This window comes from Empidonax traillii, unplaced genomic scaffold (assembly GCF_003031625.1).
Source record: "Empidonax traillii isolate 1590-97213 ecotype Southwest subspecies unplaced genomic scaffold, ASM303162v1 scaffold15:size5535645, whole genome shotgun sequence".
Taxonomy (NCBI): Eukaryota; Metazoa; Chordata; class Aves; order Passeriformes; family Tyrannidae; genus Empidonax; species Empidonax traillii.
The window spans coordinates 1078450-1103571 of NW_020955208.1; the positions used below are offsets into that span (position 1 = coordinate 1078450).

Genomic DNA, 25122 nt, shown 5'->3' on the forward strand with positions numbered 1-25122 from the left:
TATCCCTTTTACACAGGCATATCATCAACTGTACTCTCCAAACACAAGAAGGGATAATTAAGCTCCTTACAGAACAGGTCCAGCACAGGCAGTGTAAGAGGATTCTCCCTGCAGTGACTCAGACACCTATTGACCAACGGGCCTCTGAATCAACAGTTTCATCTCCAGAGAGGTGAAACCCTGGCAGAAGTTCTGAGTGCTTGTAGTGCCAGGCTGGTATCAATTATGCTGAGCACTGGGAGCCAGGAGACCACCTTGCTGGACCACAGGCTGAAAAAAGCCACGAGACAGTGGCTGATTTGTTTATCCTCCTGGGCTATATTTGAACTGGTGATTCATCACATCCATCTTACTAATAACTCCTCCAGCACATCATTTCAGCCCCCTTTAACCTCCAGAACTCTTCAGAACTCAGCTATTACTCTACACACACTTCAAGATGAAAAATGCCACTGCTGTTGTCACAAAACACAACTAATTCCACCACTTGGAACATAGACAGCTTTTAACTTTTAAAAACTTTGTAAAACCAAAGAACAACTACTGCACTGGGCAAAATTGTGTGTGTCTTCCCCTACAACATCGAATTTGGTCATGGATTTTCATACTGAAGGCATTAAATCCTGTCTTGGTCCACAGAAGAAAAGCAGTGTTCACTAATTATACTTTTATAATACGTCACTGAAGTTCTTCTGTTTCTCCAAACGTTGCAGCAATCTTCTTCAGTCTAAAACTTTTCCTCTTTGGTCTCAAGATGTTTCTGAAATCTCTTCTGTTATTCTGAATTAGAGCTATAAAAAGTTATTCTTTGAAGTCTTTCTTAGATTTATTTGCTTGCCAAGAACTCAAAAATAGCTGAGCAAAGCAAGCAGCTACAAAGTTAGCTCTCCATGAGGAAGCATCTGTGCTGTTTTCATTTTCTTGGCTTTTGGGTGGAGAGGGACATTTAAATGGCAAGCAACTGCTGTGAAGGAGGGGAAAAAAACCAAACAAACAAAAAAAAACCACACTGAGGAAAATCTGCCAAGTTTTAGTATGACAAAGTGTTACGAAGCTCGATCTCTTCTGGGATGTGTTCAGTGAGTGGAAGGACACAAACCCTCCCTGTTTTCATTGATCAGAGGTCCAAAAGAAATCAGCAATAATGTTAGCAAAGCCTGCCAGAAGGTCTTGATCAGCCATCTTAGAAATGTTTCCTCTACTGAGCACGGGGGGGGGGGTGTTCAAAAAAACTGTCCCTCTCCCACCAGAATGCTCACACATATTGTATCCTGAAATTTCTGAAAGTGTCTTTACCTTTGCTGTTACACTAGAAATACAGACACTGTGAACTAGAGCACATCACTCCAGCAGCAGCCAGAACTAGAACTGCAGAACTGTCACCCCAGAAGGTGAAGAAATTCACTGCCCACATATATGTGCATCTTTGCCTCAGAGTCGCATATGTAAGTTCCAGAAAGTGATGGTGACACATATCCTGCTGATTAGCATACAGCCATCCAGTCTTCTCATTTTACTGCAGTCCTTGGCAAGCACACCGTACCAGGAACCTGCTTTAATTGTTAATTAATAGCATACCTGTCTTTGGGAGGGTGGGAAAGGGTTAATCTTTTAATGGAGCAGTTCTTACAAATCAGAAGTAAGCAACATTAACTTTACAAAACACGACTTTCAATCTGTACTAAAACTAATACAACAGGCAAAATAATTTTATTGATTTTGACTCAAAACAGGCAACACTATTCCCAACAAGAAAATACTCCCTTTTTATTTTTCCTGAGCAGTTTACAGAGGGATTAAACACACAAGCCAGTAAAACTGGGTGGGAAGACTCACATGAACGGAAACTTCAGCTTCACATTTGATACCCAGATCTTGGCCAGGGTCCACAGGCAGTGGAATAATTCCTTTTAATGGGACCCAGATTAAGCTGTAATCTTGATGTTATTCCAAATCAGAAAGTGGTAGGGACTGAATACAATAATATCACCCAGCTGAAATGTCACTGACTCACCTGTGAAATGTGCAGCTGAAGTAGAAATAAGACTTAAACACAATGCAGTGTCATTGAAACAAATGACACGTCTCTTACGTCAGACATTGTCAGTGAAATTTTATGTCCCTACTATGATTTTTTCCCCCATCCTAAGTGCTTCTGAGGAAAAAAGACATAACAAGGGGAGTTCTGAGGTTTGATTCTGCAGCCTTCCCACAGCACAGTAAGTACCAAGTGATTAACTCACCACTCCCCATAAAAGAAACGTCACTCAACAGCAGTTGCAGAATCTGGCCTGAGAACTGTTTTCATATTCAGTATTTACATCATGAAATTGTCTTACCTCAGTAAGAGCGTGCAGCTGTCCTTTATGCACACAGACACCCATAAACCTACAAGAAACAAGAAAAGAAAAGTGGTTTGGGCTTTCTGTCCCCCCTCTTTTTTCTCTCTCAAGTAACTAAGATAATAAGAATTTCTGCATACACCACAAAAGGAGGAAAAAGAAAAAAATTCAGCCTCACAGACACTGCATACTTCACTGTTGATTACTTAAACATCTCAGCACAAAACAAAATCATGTGTCTACATTACAACATAATTTGAATTAGCAGTTCCAAGAGAGCAAGGGAGACAGCTCAAACTCAATATGGAAAGTCACTAATTTGACTGTAAGCAAAGGCCAGCATATAATGGTTTTTGCAGAAAGGAACAGTCTGAGAGTTCTGCTGGAAGGAAGTTTAAGCCAAGTAATCCACTACTGGTCTGCATAAACAGAAAATTACTTCCCTTTGCATTTTGCTGTTTAAGCATAAAGATGTTTCTTCCTATCCCATTCCTCACCACTCAGGAATAGGAGGGCACACACACGCTGTTCACTTCCCCTCCCCAGCCCCCTCTTTGCAGCACTTGGATGGAAGCAAGTTGTGGTAATATTCAGTGTACACACATTCCACAAGTGTTCCCTGCACTGCACAAGGTCCACACTCCTGCTGTCAATAGCAATGACTGTCACCCTTGATTCTTCTGGAGAGCAACGGAATGTGCCATAAATTTAACGTACGAGAAACAACTCAAAGCTCATTTTTTACCACCATGCAAGCTGAACTTAAAAGCAACAAAATGCAAATTAACACCAAGAGCAAACATCTCCCACGAGAAAGTTCAGTAATGCCAAAACTGTATAAACTTCAGAGCCTTCCCTGAAGAGTTCAAGTGTCAGTTCTTCCTGGATTAACTAATTCTCAGTTTTATCATTTAAGTTTTGGTCTCAGTGAGCAAAAACAAGTTGTCTTGTCATCTCCACAACGTTCAGCAATTTCCATTCTGCAAGCAACGGGTAGAAATGCACGACTGCATTAAATGTGACGGGAATCTTGTGGGGAACAATTTAAAGGAAAAGGACGTTTTATATCCTGAAGCACTTCTGAATTCAAACCCAAAAATGATGCAAGACATGTAGTGCTGGTTCAGCTAAGCTGCTTTTGAGGATATGAATGATCCTCACTGTTCCCTTGTCCAGCAGCTGACTGGGAAATTACAAGCAGCCGAAGAAAAATTGTATAGGTAAGAACCTTTGCATAAGCTGAGCTGTGGAAATCTGGTTTTATAACCAAAGAAGCAGCAGAACTTGTACCAGAACATCTACTACTGCCTGCTCTCACCTCAAACAAAATTCCCTGAATATGGAAACTTTAATTGGAGAGGTAGTGAAAAATCCAATTCCTCTTGTTCGGTGTAGAACAACAAGGTATGACCAGGTATTCAGGGGAAATGGAAGAACCTTCTTTTAGATATATCATCTACTCAAGCACTGCTATTTCTGAGTTCCACTTCACACAGCCATGGCATGTGAACCACTTTGTAAACAAGTTGACAAATTAAATCCTCCTGAGACTAAGAAATCCAGAGCAGAAATCTGCTTCTTAGTGCATTCTGAAAGTCTCCAGAGCTATCAGACATGGTGTTAATGGCTTTATTCACAAGCAAAAATGGAAAAAAACCCCAATTCAATATATGAATTCCACTATTAGACAACTTTCCAAAGTATTTTTTCTTCTATGAAACACACTAATTCCACAACACTAACCCTCTATGGCAATATTTTCATTTAACAAAACCTGAGGCTAAGTAAATAAAAACAATAATGTTTTCATCTATTTATCAACTTTTCCTTTGTAAAGGTGTATTACACTACTTTCAAATTAAGAATTTAACTGTATTTGACGTAATACTAAAATACAAATGCATCTAAGAATTTATCAAAATTTTGAAAAAAATTAAATTTCTTGTCTCATCTTTACCAAACAGGAAAGACATCACTGTCATTTAAAGACTGGCTGAACTTAACTTTTTCTGTTTAGGTCCAGGGAAGTCTCAGTGGAAACATCCATTACCTTTATAAACCCATTCTTAAGGCAGCAAAGACACATTAACTCAAGTAACCAAAAGTAGGAGTTTAAAAACCTTAAACACTTGGGATTTCTACCAGGAAACAGCCATACATTTCTAACTTTGAATCAGAAACTAAAACCAAAGCTCCACATCATGACCTCATGGCAAAAAGCTGGAGGTGAAGATACATTTATAAACCCCCTCATATTTAGAAGCCATTCCCCAGGAAAAGAGAAGCCAGACACACTGATAAAAAGAATTAATGAGTTTACAAGCAACACACTGAGGCCATTTAAACTTCGTGTCGTGAATCTCAGTTTTCAGACTCTGGAAAACAGATTGAGAGAACAGGCCATGTAGTGATCCAAGTGCCTGAAAGAACTTCTGCTTAGCTGCTTTATCAAGCAATAATAAGCCACTCGGTTAAGCCAAGTACTGCTACAAAACATTGTTGGAAAGGATTTTCACTCTAATACACCCAGCTGCTACCGGGAAATACCATTACCAAGCAAGATTTAACATCTGATTTCAATTTCTGAGATTGCCCCAGCTGAGATTCTGAGGTCTGTGCAGAGGAAGCTGACACGCTGGTCCAGCACAGCTGAGATGATTCCTGTTGGCGAGACGCTCCGTCTCCTGAGCCAAAATGCGCTCGTAGGTGAACTTCAGCAGATTGTCTTGTCAGCCAAAGGTTACACTTCCTATAAGCATTCCTAGTGAAAAGAAGCTTCAGTGATCCAGTCACCCACAAAACAGGAGAGCATTTGCAGATTTGAGGAAGTTTATTTTCAAGACAGCATATCTGGCCTTATCAGGAAGCTGAAACGCTTCCAAAATCGTAACGAGTGGTTGGAAAAGTTTTCCAGAAGCTGCAGATACAAAGCACGTTACTCGAGTCCAGCCTGCTAAGCACAGTGCAGCACATAAAATGCTTTCTAACAAATGTCAGCAACCTACAGATGTTGGGAGTATCATTTTGTAAATGAGATAATTCCTCAATCAATCAATGTGGAATACCCCTCCTCCTAAACAAGGGCAAGAGAAGGTAGTCTGGATGTTTCTTAGTCCTTTACAGCTGAAACCACTTGCAGTTCAGTCAGATGACAAGGAAGAAAATTCTGGACAGAAAAGGGAAAACTGTAGCCTCTGTCTGCTCTTTGCCTTAATTTATCAAGCAAAACTAATATTCAGATTATGCAGCCTCTGTGAGCATCCAGACACTGAACACATGCTTCCCATTAAAAGAACTTCACTGGCACACATTCCTATTTTGTGGATAAAAACAGCTGTGGGGCAGCTACACCTCAGCAAAATAAATTGATGCCCTCAGAAATTTACTGCTTGTATGAGGAAATCCAGCACTTTGATAACATTAAACAGAAAAAACAAACCAAACACACCAATGCAACAGTCTCTGATATGAGCTCAGTAACGTAAAGAGACAAGAGGTCAGAAGACACCCTCCTATTTCATTGCACTGATTTTTGGAGAAGGAAGAAGGTAAGAATATCAGGTCTGCATTAATGTTTTAGGCACCATGATAGATTAAAAATGTATTTTACGTTTTCTAGACTTGCATTTTGGTTCTGGACAGAGGTAGGGCATTCAATCTATCATTTCTGTAACATACTACACACAGCACACACAGCCTCTCTTCTGCTGCCTTGCACACTGCATTCCTGCAATAATCCTTTTTGATAATCACATTACACAAAGAGAAGCAAAAGTAATTTTCTTTCCTGTTAAAGCACTTTTCAACACATGACAAAGGATGTTAGAAGACAAAATCCATCCTTCTGGCTATTGTAACAAAAGTCCATCATGAGTAATTTCACAGAAAGGAAGGTCTGAAAGGAGAAAACTGCACACAGAAAAAAACCCTGGTATTGTGTTCCCAGGGTGCTGGATTTGCCTCAAGGGAGAAGAAATAAAATTCTTCTTGGAAGAAGCTCATGGAATACACACACTGTGTGCTTATTTGTGTGCAGGCAGGCACGAGGAGGTGGGTTTAATCCACGAGTCAATCTGCCTTCATGCTCACAGCCAAACATGCAGCAATACCTCCAAGAGCTCCCACGAGAGCACTTAAGGCATGAGCTGAGGCTTTCTGTACACAGAGTGGTTTAACTCAAGTCCCCGAGGTACAGATGCAAACAGTCGTGATATTAAAGACTGAAATTCTAGCTCAAAATTGAAGATACACTAATTTAAGAGACAGCACAGGAGACAGGGAATCTTTGGTAGCACAGCACTGCACTTGTGCATATGAAAAAAAAACACCTCCATGATATTACCAAAATGGAAAGGTATCAGGTCTCCCAGACTCCAGCCCAAAGGCTCCCAGCCAGGGCAAAAGGACAGAGATTTCCTGAGTCCTTTACAGCCCTATTTTCTTACTTTGATTTGGGGAAAAACTCATGACTACACAGCAGCACACCAGCAATCAGGGAATCAGCAAAACAGCAGAACACATTTACAAGCACACACCAAACCTTTCACAGCTCTGGTACCAGATCTGACCCAAGCCCTGAACAGCTCTGCCCTTTAAATAGAAACAGGTTAATAAGGAAGCGAAAAAATGCTCCAAACCTCTGCCTTCCCTACCCCCAGCAATGACAGTCTTGCCATGTATCACCCAACCTGTATTAAAGCGGTTATAGTAAACATCTCATGGGACAAAACACAAGTCCAGCTCACTTTCTCATGCCTCCCCTCACCATCTGTTCTGAGGGAAGATGTGATAAGACCAGCACATCCCACACCCAAAGCAGGGAGAAGTGTAGATCAGAGGCAGAAAAGCATTTTAGTTCTCCATGTTTAGCTCATGTGCAGGTGTGAGGTGGAACAGGAGATGAAGTTGATGGTAGAAACAGAATAAAACATGAAAAACATTCATCTTCTCCTGCTCTGTCCACTCCTAAAGTGTCCCTAAGCTGGACCCTGGGGAAAAAAAACAAAAAAATAAGCAGCTTTTTCATACATAGTTTGTTATGAACACCAGACAGTGACTGAACAAAAAGTTACTCCATTATAGTTAACATCTCTTCTGCTTCTGGAATCATTTCTGCTAGCTGAAACAGGAAACAAGAGGAAGGGAGACAAACAAAAAAACTCCCAAATTCCCTTACTTTTTACCATCATGGCTGTGTAGCTGCAAGAGCTGAACTCGTCTATCCTAAAATATCCTTAACAGACTAACAAAGAGGCTCTATTTTTGCCAAAATAAACCCTCTAAGAGAGGGGAGTTTCTCATTTTCTTGATGGAAAATACATTAGAAATTTATATACACACATATATTTGACCACTGGAATCTTTATGGTCCTACCATGGGGACAGATATACTTACTGGGGACTGTGTAAGTGAAAACTAACTCTTCACTTACATCAGTCTGCTGATTAAGATGGATCTACACAGCTGGCCAGGAGCAGAATTTGAGTGCAGAAACGGGGAAATGAGTGGGGAGATTTAAAGTCAGCCTTTCACTCTGCGAATAAAAAGGCTTTCAAAGCCTAAATACTCAAATTGTTACTTCACCACATTTTAGAAGCAGAGAAACTGAAACACCTTAACCCAACTGCACCTCCTCAGACAGTACAGGAGTGTCACTGAGGTAAAAACATGGACCTGCCTCCAGGTAATCTCTGCTGAGCTAAGGAATGGGAGGAAGCCAACAACTACTGACAAACTTCAGAACTGTGATCACAGCCTGGATAAAAACCTCAATAGGCATCTCTGACTCCAAAAAGGAATTGATATGGGCAGCACAGAAGCAAAAGCAGTTTTAAATAGTCAGCAATATTTATTACTCACATCAGTGCAACCAATGGCAAAACCACCAAATCTTTGCAGTAACATCATTGACAGTTTGTAAGAAGTTACAAAGCTCTATATTTTAGAGCACTAAAGGGATGGGGGTTTTAAGCATCCAGAGGATAATAATGAGCCTCTTCTCTCTTCCATATCACTTAGTTCGTATAAACTACAAAAGTTACAGGACAAAAGTACTGATTGAATTACCAATTTCAGGTACCAAAGCACCAGGACACATTCAAAAACACAACCACACACTCAGCTTAAGCAATATTTTAGTACACTAAAATAAATACATCATTGCTAAACCTGACATTGGCTTTCTAAAACATTTAAACTGCAAATGTTGAAGTGGGTTGAGAGCAGAAATCCGGAAGCTGCAAAGCCAGTATCTACCCAGCTTCATAATTTCACAAGCCATTTGATATCAGAGCACCTCACAGCCCTTACCTGCTACAACCAAGCCCTGCACAACATGATCTCCACATTTCAGCCTAAGAACCCACTCGTATCCTTACTGGCTAAAAACAGACCAGCACTAAGGAAAGCTGCTTTTTTTACAGCATAAATTAACAGCAGGTAGTCCCAGAGCTTACAGAATATGAAGAAGCTCAGAGGTTCTATATTCCATAAAAAGCAGAGTACACCTTCAAGGCTTGTGGAAGAGATCCAGTGACTAATCAGCAGAGAAGTAAAGTTGATGCTGGTGACAAAACACCTTACTCAGTAATATGGAGGGAAAACTTCAAAGGACAGAAATGAAGTGAAGAAAATAATATTTAACGGCAAGCTGAGGTAGCTCATAGCCCCTGGAGAAGTTATACATAAGAACTTCTTGGAAGAGGATGTTCCCTTTAAATACTAATATAAGCTTAAAATTTCCAAAAATAATCCCAGAAAATGTTTCAATGGGAACATGTTGCTGCAGAACATTTTCCTGGGGGCCTCTCAGCAATGCAACTCCAGCTGCTCTTCTTTGACAACACAATGTTGTCAAACAAGCAATACAACCTCTCACCGCTTATCACTATCAGGGCAAATTTTTCAATCAAAGAATAAACTAAAATTAAACACTGTTTTCCCATTTGCATTTCCTGTAGCAAGGAGACTCACCTAACAGATAAGAAAAAGGCAGTATTTTTTTACCAGGGAACCAACTCTCTAAGAAGAAGCCTCAAATCAAGCCATTAATAAATCAAACGCAGCTTTTCCTCCAAAACAAACTATGCAAAGATAAATTGTTTCTATTTAAGTCATTTATTTCTGATGTATTCACTCATAACTGCCTAGCTGAGCACACAGAGAGAAAGACTTCTCTATCAATCCCGGGTAATAACTGGGAGACCAAATGAAATTCCTTTTCTGCTTCAGGCATAAATCAATACATTATTGTTCTTCCTTCAGGACCATCTGTGCAACACCCCTGACTTCAAATCATTCACAGGCTCTAAGGCCAGGGGGGACCAGTATATCACAGATATGATCTCTCAGACAACATAAAACATTTGAATTGCAGCAATTACTCAGGACTGAGCACAGTAACTTTTGTTTCCAGCAACACCTCAGTAATTCCATTCAAGGGGGAGCAAGGTTACATCAAGGTGCAACCAAATGCTTAGATTTTTTTACAAAATAAGATTTACAAACCACACAAAGTTGATAAAGAAGACGATGAAGTGATTCTGACAATCCTATGAACTTGTTCTTTCCACAAACCTTACTAAAAACGCAGCTGGATCAGTCCCCAGGATCATGTGCTGCCTATCTAAGGATTCTGAGGGAAAGGTGTGGGGGATAGACATAAGAAACAACTAGTGATCCTGAAATCTAAAAAGCCAGATAGGTAATAAAATTTAAATTTAAAAAAAAAATGGGAGAACTAAAACTAAAAACAAACAGCCAAACAGAAGGAAGACTTGCTGGGAACAGAGCAGAGAAAACAGACTAAGAATTGTAATTAAGGATAGATTCCTACACCACTCAAATAAATATATTGTAATAAAACCAATACAGTTTACTACAAGTAAAAATTCTCTAAGTTCACAGGTTTTTGAGGTTTTAAGAAAAAAAGTAAAGAATACAGACATGAATTAATGGAATGCTCCCTACAAATATTTCAAATGCTTCTGACAGGTGTCCTCATAAATACTGAAGGAAATTCTATTGTTACACATCAGTTGACGAAGACTAAGATGGGATTTTATGGATCAAAAAAGTTGGTTATAGAGGATTTTAGGAATCAGTGCTCTATGTCTGTACTATTTAACAGAGAGGTGAAAAAGAAGAAATGAAGTAGCAAAGGTCACTGTGTCTCTGAAGGTTTTTCGAAAGAGCTGCACTGCCTGAGATCAAAAATGGATCCCAGCTGCACAACAGCAGTTGGGGAGAGCTGGTTATTTAGTACACTGTCATCACATCTTTACATTTCATAATGTTATGGCTTCAGCTAATTATCTTAATTGCTTGTCACATCATCATAGAAGAGTAACCAAGACTAAAAAGATTCAAGAAATAACGACATACACATTGAAACATTTTGGATTTGCATGCAGAAACCTATTGCAAAGCAAGAACTACCTTTTTTCCTTTCAGGAGCAGAAAAATCAGATTAGTTCAACTCTAGCTTCCTTTCTTCCGTCCCTCTTATACCACCTGGCAATACTACAATAAGAAAATGCTAAAAACTAGGAAGCAGACCTAAAAATAAGCAGCAGCAGCTATGGCACTTTGCATTGCTGATCTGTAAGATTAGTAACCATAGGTTATTTGAATGGTGTTAAATTTGCAATAATTTAAATTCCCCGAAAGAAGCCAAATTTCCCTCTTCATATCACTTTACTGAGTCATTTGAAATTTAAAATGTGAACATTTGGTTTTTTTCTCTGACATTTGTTACTCACTACTGGTAAACTCCAGATAAGAAAATCGTGTCCGTGGGATGTTTTGGTTTTTTTTTTCTCTCAAGTCTTTTCTTCCTCCTCTCCCTTCTTCTATTAAATTAGCAACTGATCTTAACACATTCACAACAGATACAGTATAAGAAAACAAATAAATAAAGATCGAAAATAGGACAGCCTTACTAAAGACAACTTATCTCTATATAATTCAGAAAGAAAAGCCAGTGTACCTTAAGATGTTTGGATGTGAGAGTCTATTCATAAGTTGAACCTCCTTCAGCATGTTTGCTCTGTTGCTGTTCAGTGTGTTCATCTTCAAAGCCATCACCTGGTCTGAAGTTCTGTGCCTTACCTACAGGACAGAAGCAAAAAAATGGTGAGGATATGAAATGCAAGACTGAAAACCCAGTAATGCTGTAGTACAGTGTAGAGATCTTCCATGGCAAATGATGATCTAGACTCCAATTTCTGCAGTCTTTATCACAGAGGTGACTTTCCACGAGCATGCTGGGCAAATGTGAAAAGACATTTTGCTCTTCCCTTGCAACTCAATGACAGAGAGCTTGAGAAGTTGAAAAAAAAAGTTACCAGCTTCTTAGTACAAGTGAAGGAAATCACTTATTTGTCCACAAAGTCTCCTTCTCCAAGACCTACAAAACTTATCTTCATTCCACCCATATCCCTCTTTTTTACCCCCTGCAGTGGTTGTTGTTACTGTTCACAGAACGGGTTATGAGAGGAACAGTTAGTTGGGGTACAGGGCAGATGATGGAGGTTTTCCAAATTCACTTCTGAACCAAGACTATGAAGCAGCTCCCACACTGAGTGGACAGAAAGCATTTGAGCAAAGCAGGGAGAGGTTCCTGGACAGGGGGTTGCCTCGACCAGGGTGTCAGTATTGGCTGCAGAGTGTTGGTATGAAAAAGAGGATTTCTGCAGCAACTGCCCAGAACCGGCACCCGGTTCAGAGTCACCTTCCCTGGTCAGAAATGTGTGACTGGGCCATTTTTAACTTGATACTCTCTCAAACCAGCCCATCTGTCAACAGACCAATATCATGTAGATGTGTGCTGCTATCAGAAAGGAGCTGTCAGGATAGTGTAAGGTTTGCCAACCCTTTGAATCTCCCTGCAGTTGGGCATTCCCCCACACATGCTGGTAGTACTGATGGAAACTGCGTTACCATTTTCTTCCCACATCGGTACCTGCAGCTCACAAACAGAAAACATGCACTTCCCAAAATACTGAACTACCCCCACAGCAAACTGATTCACTTTTATGGAGATCAGTTTAGAAGAAAAGTCTGTCTTGCAAGGATTTAAGACTCATCAGCTTTCTAATTTAAAACTGAAATTCACATTATGATGGAGGCACACACAAACCACCTACATTTTAAGCAACAGCAGCCTGCCTGCTCTTATTCCACAAGGCTCTGCACATCTTTTCCAGTAAGAGCTGTGATATGTTAATTGGAGCTTATTTAATTAATTAAATAGTTAATTAATTATGTTAATTACAGAAAGAACAGCTGAACTCATGATAAGCAGGTGCAGGGAAAAAAGTAGGGTATGGTTTTAGGAGGTAAAGCTCCCTGGCAGGTCTGTGGCAGCAAGGGATGATACTCCCCTTTTCAAGTTTTATTTTCACACCATATCTACAAGAACGAGGGGCATATTTTATAGCCAAACATTCTCATCTGCACACAAAGCACAGGAACTGAGCACAGGGATGTACTGGGAGAAAAGGGTGTCCCGTTTCAGGTGCCTGCCTGCTTAAATGCTTCCAAGTTGCCTCTTCCCATCCTAGTTTGAAGTATTGGGTAGCACTGGAAACATCCCAGATAAGTGTGGAAAACATCATCGAGGGACTGCAGGAGTAGAAAAATAGCCCTTGGATGCTTTTCCTGCTGCTTCCCCCGCCGATGTAAATGAGCTCCTCAGATGCCTCACCCACAGTCACCCAGTAATCCCAGTGCAAGCAGGATCAGAGAAAGGGGGTGGAGGATACAGAGACCAGCACGGAAAGTGGAAACCCACCAGCAAGTTCACAGGCATGGGACTCCTCCTTTCTGTGGTAATACTGGCTTTCAAATAAAAACTGGTTGAACTACAGCTTTAGTGCGTTATAACAAGATAATCTAGAATCCTTCTGCACACAACCTGTCCTGCCTGTTTGGCATGCTTATTGGTTTTAGGCAGGGTGATTGCATGTTAAGTGGATGAGGTTTATTGTTACTTGCCAGGTTTCTTGTGTCTGTTGTGTGCTTTCATTAATTTTTAATTTTACGCAGCTTTTGCATACCCAGCCAATTTGAATGACAGGTCAGTGTCTATATATAGAGACTTCTAAAACAAATTTTAGTTATACATTAGTTTTATTAGGAGTAATGCCTTGGGTGAGGGGGAATAAAAATTTTTAAAAAGCTTTCACAGTCTTAAGAAAGGAAGATTTGTTCCAACAATGTCAATTTAAAGGGCTGTGCTTTGAATCTATACATAGAAGCAGCCAAATCAACACCTGAGAGAAGGGTGAGGAATCTGGGGTGTTGTGGTAGAGTAATTTGGGGGTTTCAGGGAATGGAAAAGGATTTGAAGAAACTTTAATCCTACAGGCAGAGAAAAAGCTCTCAACAGAACCTTCTCAGAAATGAGCTTTCCCACTGACACAGAAGCTTCAAGGTCTGCCAAAAGGGATTGAAAAGAGGTAGAAGGTGAGCAGGAACTCTGCTGGAGTGCGGTCTTGAACAGTATTTGCCTTCTCATTAACTCTGCCAGCTACCTCTTAATTTCCTGGCCATTTCTATACTTCACTCAGTTCCACGCCAAAATTTCCAGCTCTTTTGCCTCAACTCTGAGGTAAAAGTAGAACCTATCAAAGGATATTTTTCCTTGTTCTGACTGCTCCTCTTAAGCTAAGGAAACCTCAGAAAAGAAGGTGGGTAACTTTTTGAGGCACTGTGTCCTACATGCTCCCTGGATTTTCAGGTCTGATATGCCCGAGAAGTGATCAGCAACTGCTGCTCAAAGGTCTGAGTGCCCACAGTTCTGACTCCACATACAGAGAAAATTCAGCTGCTTTTGCGAAGACAAAATTTTTCATCCTCCTTTTTGGATTATTCTGCTGTTCTATTGACAGACTGAATAAGGTTCTGTGGTGATGTCTTGGGGGGGGGGGGGGAGAGTTCTTTCTCCTCATCCTTGGAATCTTTCTCACAAGGACAATAGTCAGTACTATAAATAAAATCCAGTATCAGTTTATACATTATGGAGCACAGTTCTAATCACCTGGAATCACGGTAAGACTAACAGTGTTCTCTCTCCTGAAGCACTGCTGGCAAACAGTATTTCTGTGGGAAGAACAGACTGACAACAGGGAACTGAGAGGTTCTGTCTTTCAGGTCTTGGTCAAGCTCTGAATCACTGACACAGAAGGAGCTGCGAGTGACACAGCCCTCTGTGCCTCCTTTCCCTACACAAAATTTGTGTTTGTTCTGGCAGCCCTGGCCAAAACCCTGCCAAACTATTTTGTTTTAATCCTCCATCTCCTTTCAGGCCACCTCTGTGCAATGAAAGCATGGAAATGATGTTTCAATCACCTGACCCAAAAGGAAAACTAGTAAATATTTTGGCAATACTGCCGATCCAATCCAACATTTGTTTACAAGGCAGTTTGCCTCGGGCCTATGCCTGTATACTCAACATAAACAGGGACTCACTCCTGCAATTCAAACCTTTCACTGATGCAACTTGCAGATTGCTGTAAAGCTTTTAAAGCTGCTGACATTATTATTAATTAGGGCTCCTTGGATATCAGACCAAGTAACCTTTCAGCAATGTCTGGATCATGGTGTCTCTGCTTAGAAACATTCTGACAATCCCACAGCTGCTTTGCACACGCTTCTGACTTCCCAGTCTGCTTACCTGTGTGTGTGTGTCTCCATCTCCAAGGTCACTGTAACCAGATATTACCTCCCTGTTTTATTGCTGACAGGGAGATAAACTGCCCCTTTGCACTCTGATTCTTCCAGGATCAAAGTACTTTGCACTTTGACCTGGCTGTGGCTCAGCAGCATGGGCTGCCTGCTCATTCCAAACCACCTGATCCTGGACCTTATCCCTTCCTTTAGAAGCAAGTGAGAAAGTCTTGGATCCATGTAAAGAAATAGTAATGTATTTAAAAGAAATCTCATAAGAGTGACTGAGCAGGGCTCACATTCCAAAGAACTAGTCACTATATGAATGCTGTATCAAGTTCACAGAAGGACTATCCTGCAAAAAACTGATAGTTTTAATTTTCAGCTTGCTGCTTAGCTATAAAGTTCTTTATTATTAAAAAAAAATTAAATATAATTCAGATCATTATTTATTACATCATGCAGATCTATCAGGGCTCTCCAAAATTCCGAACATTTACACTACTTCCACTTTCTGCTGGACTGAAGGGGAGGCATGTTTAAGCAATAGCTGAAATCTAGCCTGATTTCATCTTTCTCAAGGCCTTTTTGATCTGTATTCACTGTACCTTTCCAGGTGGCCTTGGAATAAACATCTGAAGAACATTTCCGAACATTGATATTATAAATCTGCCAACACAGCTTTCAGCTTTGCCCCTAGTTTTCCACTGCATTTTCATTATTTTCCAAATCATCATTATGTAGCTCGAAGTATTTTGTCACAGTTTTCTTCCACAACCTCATGCAATTGCTTTCCAGTTTTTCCTTACCTTCCCCTCTTTTGGCATCCAGCCTCACTGCTTAAATACATTTACAGATATTTCCTCATCCAGCCTAGTCCATAAAATCACGTTGCTGCTCTAGCACACACAACAATTCTTTCTTCACTCTCTTACACACCTTGGTGTTCACTGGCCACTTCACCTTTCTGCCTTTGCCTGCCATGTGTCCAAAGCACCATTTTAAAAGCAGTCCCCTCTAGTTCAAATATGACCTTCCCTGAGTTTGCTTTGCCTTTCTGAGGTCACTGGACTATGCACAAAAATGCTGCACGTACTATTTTTACTTGCACTGCCTCACCAACCTTACACTCCCCACTTCAAGGATTTCCTCCACGTTCAGCCTTCACGTTAGTGGCATGGACAGCAAAGGCTGAAGAGCCTTCTACTTATCTGTGCCACCTTCCATCAATCTCCCTTCTGTAACAGCCCCTGTCCTCACCTGATGTGCAGGTATTTTCTCTTGTGATGACAAGAGATGAAGACATTTCCTTAGTTGCCTTTCTAGGCCATTTGCACTAACTGCGCTATGCAGTATAACGTCAACTGACTGAGCTGACAAAGCTCTTGAGGCACATGAGATGATAGAAGTAATCACTGTTAAAAGAGAAAAGGCTTCATCACAAGAGTCCCTGCTAACTGACAGGGAAACAGCCTTTCACGGGGAAGCAGACCAGCATTTGGCTCTGATACAAGACTTCTCTCAAGACTTTCTTGCTGTGACAGGAGAGGGAATCTTATAGAAAAAAATTAGGGTTTACCTGTATTTTATCCAAGTCTCCCAGTCAAGCCACCAAGTCATCAATCACACTTACAGGGACATCTATTCATGGCTCGAGGATGAATGTGTTAAAAGAATACCTGAGCTCTCTCTGGTTGATTGAAGAAAGCTCCCTACAGCTGAGAAGACAAACCTGTTCCTCAGCTCAGATCACACTGTTTGTAAGTCTGGAATCTCAAGTGTTTTTCTTAACATCAAGATGTACCCACTGCCAGATACACATATCTGAAGAAGTGATGCCTGCATCGAGTCCAAAAATCAATCATGTCCCTGGGAAGATTTGCAGTGACAATAGAAGCTTAAAGAAATATATCAGTCCAGATAATACTAAGCTGCTATGTTGATGCCAGGGAGTCAGATGGGATTGTAGCTGTTTTCAGAGTAGTAATACAGAATGTCACTGTACTCTAACTTCTTGCAGCAAGAGAGAGGCCTGCCAAGCGTAACAAAAGTTTGCCAAACAAAACTAGTCAGCATGTGCTACAAGAGCTCTAGCACAGGTTCAGAAGATGTACAGAAATTAGGCACAAAACAAACCCCCAAAACCTTTTAAAAGCCTGAGAGTAATTGTGACTCTAATAATTTCTCCTACTAAAAAGAGTGGAGAGAAATACCCAGAAAAAGTTGGGAGACTGTTTTCTCTTTAGTAAAAAGCTTGGTATTGGTCATCAGACGAAGGTCCTGTTTTGATAACTTTAGTAGCTTCCAGCATCACCAACTCAGGATTTAACAAGTTCAGTTACTACAGAATATTCCACACCTACAGCCAAACAAATCTTCCAATTCTTTACCAAACTAAAGTGAATTTACAATTAGCAAGACAGGGGTATCGCTGATAGTTCGTAAATCCACTTGTGTGACAAAAAAACCTCAATTTTTCTTTTGCATTTTTTTTGGGTTTTTTTGTTGCCCAGTGTAATGCAGAACCAGTGCACCCATTTATTTTAAATAAACCAGTTATTGATAGGATTCTGTGCACATACCTCTGCCATTAACTTGATCTCAATCAAACCATAAAGGCAAAAAGAGACTACAGTCTTATTTTGAGAGAAAGCACAAATTCATCAGAGGATCTACAGTTTGAGATGAGATATAATCAGGCACAACCCGAGGTGGGGAAGTTGACTGATGGACACCAGGTAAGTCATGTTTTATCACAACCTCAGTAAATAGCTCAACTATGCACTTCATACCTGAGCCTAATATCACAGTCAGGAAAGAAAAAGAAATATTGAGTTTGAAGTACAGAACGGGGAGCTTATTCTTCATTTTCAATGTTAGCTATTCCTCAGCTCTCTGAGCAACCCTGAGCATGGCATTTCCTTTTTTTCATTTCCTTTCTGGCTGTATCTATAAAATGCAGGTGATATTCCTATCTACCTGCCACAAAACTGGAAGACTGACATCTGCAAATGACTGTTGTAACATCCAAAGATAATACATAATCAGATACTGGACCTGTGTTCGCATTTTCCTATTTAATTTTTAATACTTATGGTTAAATATTTCCCATGTTACTATGGGTTCATGCTGTATAAAAGATAATGATATTTACATAATCTGCAGATGCTTTTGAAGCAGCAAACAGTTTGGACTGAGTTCTCCTGACATACAATTGCACTTCCAGTCTTGTACAGTATATAAACAGTTTGGTACTGAGCACAGAGTCCCCCCCCACACACCAATAATGTCATCACTGGTATTCATCAAATACATTTGTTGGCTTTCTTTCCAAAATCTGTACAGGAACCTTGACAGAAACTTCTGTTTGAGGCAGAAATAATTTCTTTAGGTTTCTTTTATAAATCTTTCAAATAAACATTACCACACATGAGTAAGGAAAAGTCTGTCTCTCTTTCAGAACAGACTCCATTGGCATAGAATTACTGCAACTATAATCACAGTTAGAGCACTAAAATTTGACCACAAACACAAATAAGAAGAGAGCAAGGAGCATGAAGGAGCCAAATTTTGCTTACTTGAAGATATTTCAGCTTTTATAAACTGATACAGTTAGTAACTTTTAGCAAAAGTTCTGAGTAGTTTCTTGTTATTTAAGACTTCACAAAACTGCTCTTATTGAGAATTAGGTTCTCCTCCTTACCCAAGCAGTTAATTAAATATACCAGGCAATTTCTTACGTCTCACCATCGCCTGCAAAGGATGGGAAGCGCAAGAATTGGATTTGCAGGACTTAATTGCAGGCAGCTCATGTATGAAGTTACAAACTGACATCAGTGAGCCAGCATTAGACACACTGTCAGCTGTGGATTAGTTAACAAAGCAAGGCTGTCCCTGCATCGATTACTGCAGCGGATGTTTCACAGCTCCCTCCTCCCCTCATCCCACAAGATCATCAGACAGGAGGTTCCCCACCTTGCAGGGCTTGTGCCCAGCCCTGGGGCCACCCCAGAGCACTTCCAGCCTGTGCCGAGCACAGGGAGGCTCAGCAGCTGTGCTGACTCCCAGACACAGGAAGCACATGGACAGGAGAAGAGGTCCCTGTAACTTGGATATTGCCTTAGCCACCATATCCTACTGGGAACAGGATGCTCTTGATGCCTTGCATCCAGAATCCCAACAACTGCAGCAGCAAACAAGCCTTAATATATAGTTGGAGTTCCTTTCTCTAATCATTACCAACAGTAATTTAGGGGTTATGAGGAAGCACTCCCTATGGATCTGACACTGTCAGCATCTCTTTTCTGTTAGTGCCACCAATAATAATTTGCGGTTCTCATTTTTAGATTTCCAGTAACACAGTAACACCTGTGCACGTGTGAGTATTCACCTCCCAGACACTCCCCCAGGCACAGGCAGTGAAATCCATCACTGAAATACATTTAACTTTCCCCTGCTGCCAATACCAGTAAATATGTGTTCAGAGGGGTGTCTCAGAGGTGTCTCACAATGATTTTAAGTGATGCACTCTTGTTCTCTAGGCACAGTCATGTTAATACTGGACTTGTGCCAGCCCAGTTATTTGAAGAACAGTAAATCAGCACCTGTCTCTCAGTATCAGCTATGAATGAGCTTACACAAATGTGCATGTTTGCCAGCTGGCAAAACCCAGAAAATCCCAGAGCTGCCAACCCAGCACATCTCCACCCCAAACAGAAAACTAAACAGATCTCATTTGACTGTGCTTGAGAAATTATTATGGAAAACAAGACAAAAAGCACACAAACATTTCAGTGCCAAGGGAATCTTGCCACCTGCTTTGTCCCTGGGAAACCGCACAATGATACCCAGATTGGCACAGCTTTTCCTCCTGAATAAAATCAAAGGGCCAAAGGACTCTGAACTACAGCAGTCACTGTACTAAACACAAAATCCAACCAGGGGGTTATCTCTTATTGCAAGGTCCCACTTGTTACAGTATCAGAGTGTCTTTCTTACTGTTGACAGAATTTGTGAGCATTCCCTCTAGTTGTGAGGGCAACAAAGACTTATCTGGGACATTCAAAACACATCAGTTGTTCAGCAAGGCTTAGGAGAGGCCAAGTTTCCAAAGAGGTGATAAATACAATTCCAAATGGACAATTATACATTAAACTACGCTCCTTTTTTTGACTGAGTAAAAAAGGAACCTCTTTTAGCATCAGGTTTGTTTCAGTGATTTTTGTTCTGGCTTTTTACTAAAGAAACAAACCCCTCACTTTCAAGGCTAGTTCTGCCATACTATCCAAATATTTCTTTCTTGAACAGAGGAGCTGGCTGACCCAACCAGAGAAAGTGAAATATAGTATAAGAACTCTTTCACCCTTTTTTCATTTGTTTCACTCAGTACAAGTTCTAGACTTCACTTGTAGTGATGCCAAGCAGGACTACAGGAAGAAGTGATACAGAAATTTCTTAGAATTTTTCAACAGCACCACAAAAGACAAGATTCTCATTAAATCTGCTACCTGGTGATGGCTTTTGAGTCAATCGCAGTGTTTCCTCAGCTGGTGTTTTAGGGTGATTATAACATGAATGTCTTTAGACTCCTGGCCAGAAAATAAATAAATAAATAAGTAACAGAACTTGTTTCAGACAAACGTAAGTTCCGTTCTTTGTATTTCAAAGCATTCTCAACTCTGCTAAATGTAAAAGTGCCCTACAAATCAGATTGCAAATATCATTAAAATTCAGAATTGCCTAAGTGGGGAGGAAGCATTTTGCCCCGATGGTGCAATCCATAAAGAACAGCGACAGGGATGAGGTTTTTAATTCCTATATTAATGATCTGTTGGAGTAAGGCCTATTTATTACTACTTCTCCCCACAGCCCATGCCCTATAAAAGCATTTGCTAATTAAGTGACAAGGACTAGGATGACAGCAACTTGGCACCTCAGTACCCAAAAAATCATTAGCAAGAGGAAGACAACTGTCTGGTTAAGTGGTTACCATACAAATCGTCTTAGCAGTTGGCAGAAGGGCTCCAAAAGGCTGAGACACACCAATATGAGACAAATCAAACTCACAAGATTTCTACTTAGACTAAGAAAGCACCAGCACCCTCAGGATTTATGCCTCATCTCAGTTCCAGAATGGTGCTTCTTCCTACTCCTGACAAGAATCAGAGTAGAGAGGCAAATCAGAACCACCTCGCTGATACAACTCTGGAGCTTGAAATGAAGTTTCAGAATTATTCTGTTCTTCTTGGCCAGTTTACATAATACCCAAAGTGACTGTGTTCCCAAACAATTAGCAGTTTAACACTGTAAGTTCACAGGAGAGACCCTAAGCCTCAAATATCTCACTTCTGTCATCTTGAGCAAGGTGAAAGAGTTTCACCCACTAGCCAAAAGGGAAAGATTTTCAGCCTAAAAATGAGACCAAAAGGCACACATGGACAAGAAGACTTGCTGTCTTTCTAAACAGGCATCATGTCACACAGGGAGGGCAGGGACAACTCCAATGGCTCTATCCCACAGCGGGAGAGGAGCAGTGCCCCACACCTGGGTGAGGGAGGATATGCTCTGGTCAATTGGGTGTCACTCGTCAGTCACAAGGATATTCCCCATGCCCACAAGATCAAATATTAGATCTGCATAACCAAGAGGTAGGGTGATCCACTTACTCATTTCCTCATCCTTTTCCACCCTACAAGGATGATTCCTGCCACTGTGTAGATGGAGAAGGAATGAGGAAAGCATTTACAGATGATGGAAGGAGAATATTCCAGATGTTTTCTCACTTGCCCATTCGATTTTTACCATCACTTTGCAAGAAGATTCTGCCCTTCCAGCTCAAGCAGGTAAAGGGACTGTCCATGTCCATCATTTCCACAGGAAATGAGAGCAGCCTAATTTATCACTGGAGGCTTTTCAGTCCAGTGTGATTATGATGCAACCACCTCTCTCTTGCTCAATAAAACTGATTTGCCAGAGATACCTGGGAGTGGGTATCTCCCACTGCAGTCTCTCCTATAAAATTTAAAGAATAGGTTTGAGGGGTTGTCCACAAAGAATAACAGATAAAGTTGCTCTTGCCCTGGGACAAAAGGATGAAGAGCAAGGGGACATTGAAGCCTTTTCCCCACCCTGTGCTTTTAACTCCACAAACCTACAAAGCAAAATAAGGCACAAAAGCTGTAACAGCGTGGTAGGAAGGCCTAAACAGTAACCAGACCGGCAAGAGGAAAACTCTTGTTACTGCATTATAAGTCCAGGGACATGATACACACACAGCATTAACCAACTATGGTTCCAACAACACCAAATCTCATATACAACAGTTCCTTTAAAGAAAATCACCTACACACAATTAGGCTTCCTATCTTCCCCTACACAAGCTTTCTGCCTAATTAGGTTATTTTTATGAGGATATTAATGTCACCTTGAAGAATGTTGGCCTGAAGTCCGGTGACAAAGCAATGAAACTGTTAAAAAGCAAAATCCAGAGATGTATTAAGAGTCAAATTCATCTCTTAGTTTGGTGTTAATAAAAAAAGAAACTTCTTCCTGTTATCAGTTTATGCTGAGAGTTTTGAAATAATAATCAAAAGGATATGAGAGATTAGGAAAAGTTTGCCTCCGATTGAAGTGCCCAGAATCTCCTTGATTTATACTGACAATTAACCCCTTCCTCCTTAAAATAATTCAGCAGGGAAGGTACTGGCTTGACAGTCTTCAAGACTGATATCCTCTTTGTGCAGCAAACAGACACACACAGAGGAGAAAGTAAAAACTGGCTTGTAGAGCCCTGGGAGAGTGTTGAGGCCCTGCCCTGCAGGAGGAAGATCTGTTCCAGTTCTAACCTTGGCCATTCTGCAAAGACCAGCAACAATGCCCAGATTCACACTGAGATTTAAAACATTTGGATAATTCAAATATTGCAGCACCTGTTTATCTGATAAAACCAAAGTTAATATAAGATTCCAGGCCTGGAAAGCACTGTCTGCAAGTTCTGAGACACTGGTTTCCAACACCTCCTCCGGTGGGATTTGCTGAGCATGGGTTGAAAACCAAGCAGCAGCTCCCTCACCTTCAATCAAGATTCTATTGCCTTTTTCTCTCCACCTTTTCCATCTCCTTTTTGCACTCATCCCCTCCTTTGGATCTGAACTGGCATTGCCTTCTGTGTAAGTTCATTTATATAACTACTCAAATATCTCCTTCCTTCCTTCCACACATTCACAGGCATTTCACTCTTATGACTAAATGCCACAGGAAAACAGAACCCTCTGTCAGTAATGACTTACTAGTAGAGTCAATAAGCAAATAGGAAGGACCAGCTGTAGAAACAACTCAAACTGGGAGGTTCTAGCTATAAAAGGATCCCTTAAAAATAATAAATTATGGCCTGGATACACCAAAGAAGGTTGTAGAATCTTATATAATGTAAGTATAAGGTACAAGCCAAAAGTAGCTGCCAAGAACAGATCACAAATGCTTATGCCTGGCTTAGCTAAGGATATTGTAGCAGTTCTTGTGACATCCCTTCCTTACTTTACATTAATTTTAAATGATAAGATTAATTAAGCAAAATGCATACTTGTTTTAAAACAGCAATATACACTGTCAGGCATCTGACAGTGCCACAACCCACTACAACCACTAAAAGTCATAAAGTACAAAAAAAAACCCCCAAACCTCTCACTGAGTCACTCTGGGAAAGGCAGCTCAGTAATATCTCTCCAACAGCTCTACCACAGTCAAAGATGTTCCAGAGAGCAAGCCCACCAGCTGACAGTGTGCCCATGAGACACAGTGCTGTAAATCTACCACTATCTGGTATCATTTATGTTTTGTATGTTAGAAGAAACAGAACTACCAGTTTTATCCTGGGTACAAGTACTTAAGAAATATATATATATATACATATATATATATAAAATGTATTCTTCACAGTACTCCCAAGCACACCACACCTCCACATCAGCCCCGTTTCTCCTTTCACATTAGACAGCTGGATGCTGCTTATCTTTAAAGCACCTCGAAGACATTAAATAAATAGGAGAAACAGGATCCCAGCCCCAGGTACAAGGTCCGTATTTGGACAGGCACACCTTCCCTGATCACTCAGCACTTTTGAAACGTGGAGAACATAAATTTGACCACACAAGTAAAGACTAACAACTGACTAATGAATGGAGGACTATCATTCCTGAGTATTCAAATAGAGGGCTCACAGTACAAGCACACACAGCGGGAACACCCTGAGGAGAGTGACCCTTTAGCAGACACCACCCACCTCATTAAGTCATCCAAAAGTACTGATGCCCTCTCTTTGTATTTGTACTTGAACTTGCACCCTCTCAGTGCCAGTTTCATTATGTGTGGAGTCCATACATCACCAAATGGCACTGGCATTTCCACCTATCTTTTCTCAAGGGTTTCCATGTCACATCACCACTATGACTCATCGTGTCTTGTTTCTCGTACGGCTTCAACGCACCTCTCTAGACATCTTCATAAATAAATATTTCTTTGGAGGCACCCATACTCAGCTGCTTGGTATTTCAGATCTAAAAGGCATTTGTTTTGCATTGTGTCTTATGCATCTTATATTCACCTTTGCCCAGCCATTATTAAGAAAGTATTTCATTAACTGATTCAAACTAGTTTGCTAATATTTTGACAAAATTCAGTTTTTCTAAACTAGTTTCTGTAACACCTGATATTTGAGTGAACATGAATTTGAAGTGTTATAGTGATGGCTAACAAAATCAAAATGCAGGTTTCATACTCCATGCTGAATAAACCACAAAGTTCAATTTGTTTATGAATAAAGGTGCAGCAGAAATGCTAAGAGATCATTCACAGCACATATGACCATTAACATAAACATCTGAGCTGTAACAAGTTAAGAGAAGGCAACCTCTATCCAGTGCAACAAACTACTTTAAATGGAGTTTCCACAGAAAAGGATGGAGGGGAAGAAATCACTGACAACAATTGTCAGTTACAGAGCAAAACAAAAATTCCAAACCCTCAAAACAGGCCAAGCATTCTTTGCTAAATCAAAGTGAACCCACTGTATGATACTCACAAAACAACAGACAAATACATTACTGAAAAAGC

At 40.5% G+C, this 25122-nt stretch overlaps 1 protein-coding gene across 5 annotated transcripts in view; it reads right to left on the reverse strand.

The window, feature by feature from the left end:
• The window catches only part of TESK2 (testis associated actin remodelling kinase 2), a 103641-nt gene that overhangs the window by 36169 nt on the left and 42350 nt on the right, over positions 1–25122 (reverse strand). For all 5 annotated transcript variants that reach the window (XM_027893121.1, XM_027893130.1, XM_027893137.1 and 2 more), the window contains 2 exons: positions 11330–11451; positions 2340–2388 (listed from right to left, as the gene is read on the reverse strand). In XM_027893121.1, coding sequence (XP_027748922.1) covers positions 2340–2388; positions 11330–11451 — 171 coding nt within the window. The remainder of the gene's footprint in view (positions 1–2339; positions 2389–11329; positions 11452–25122) is intronic.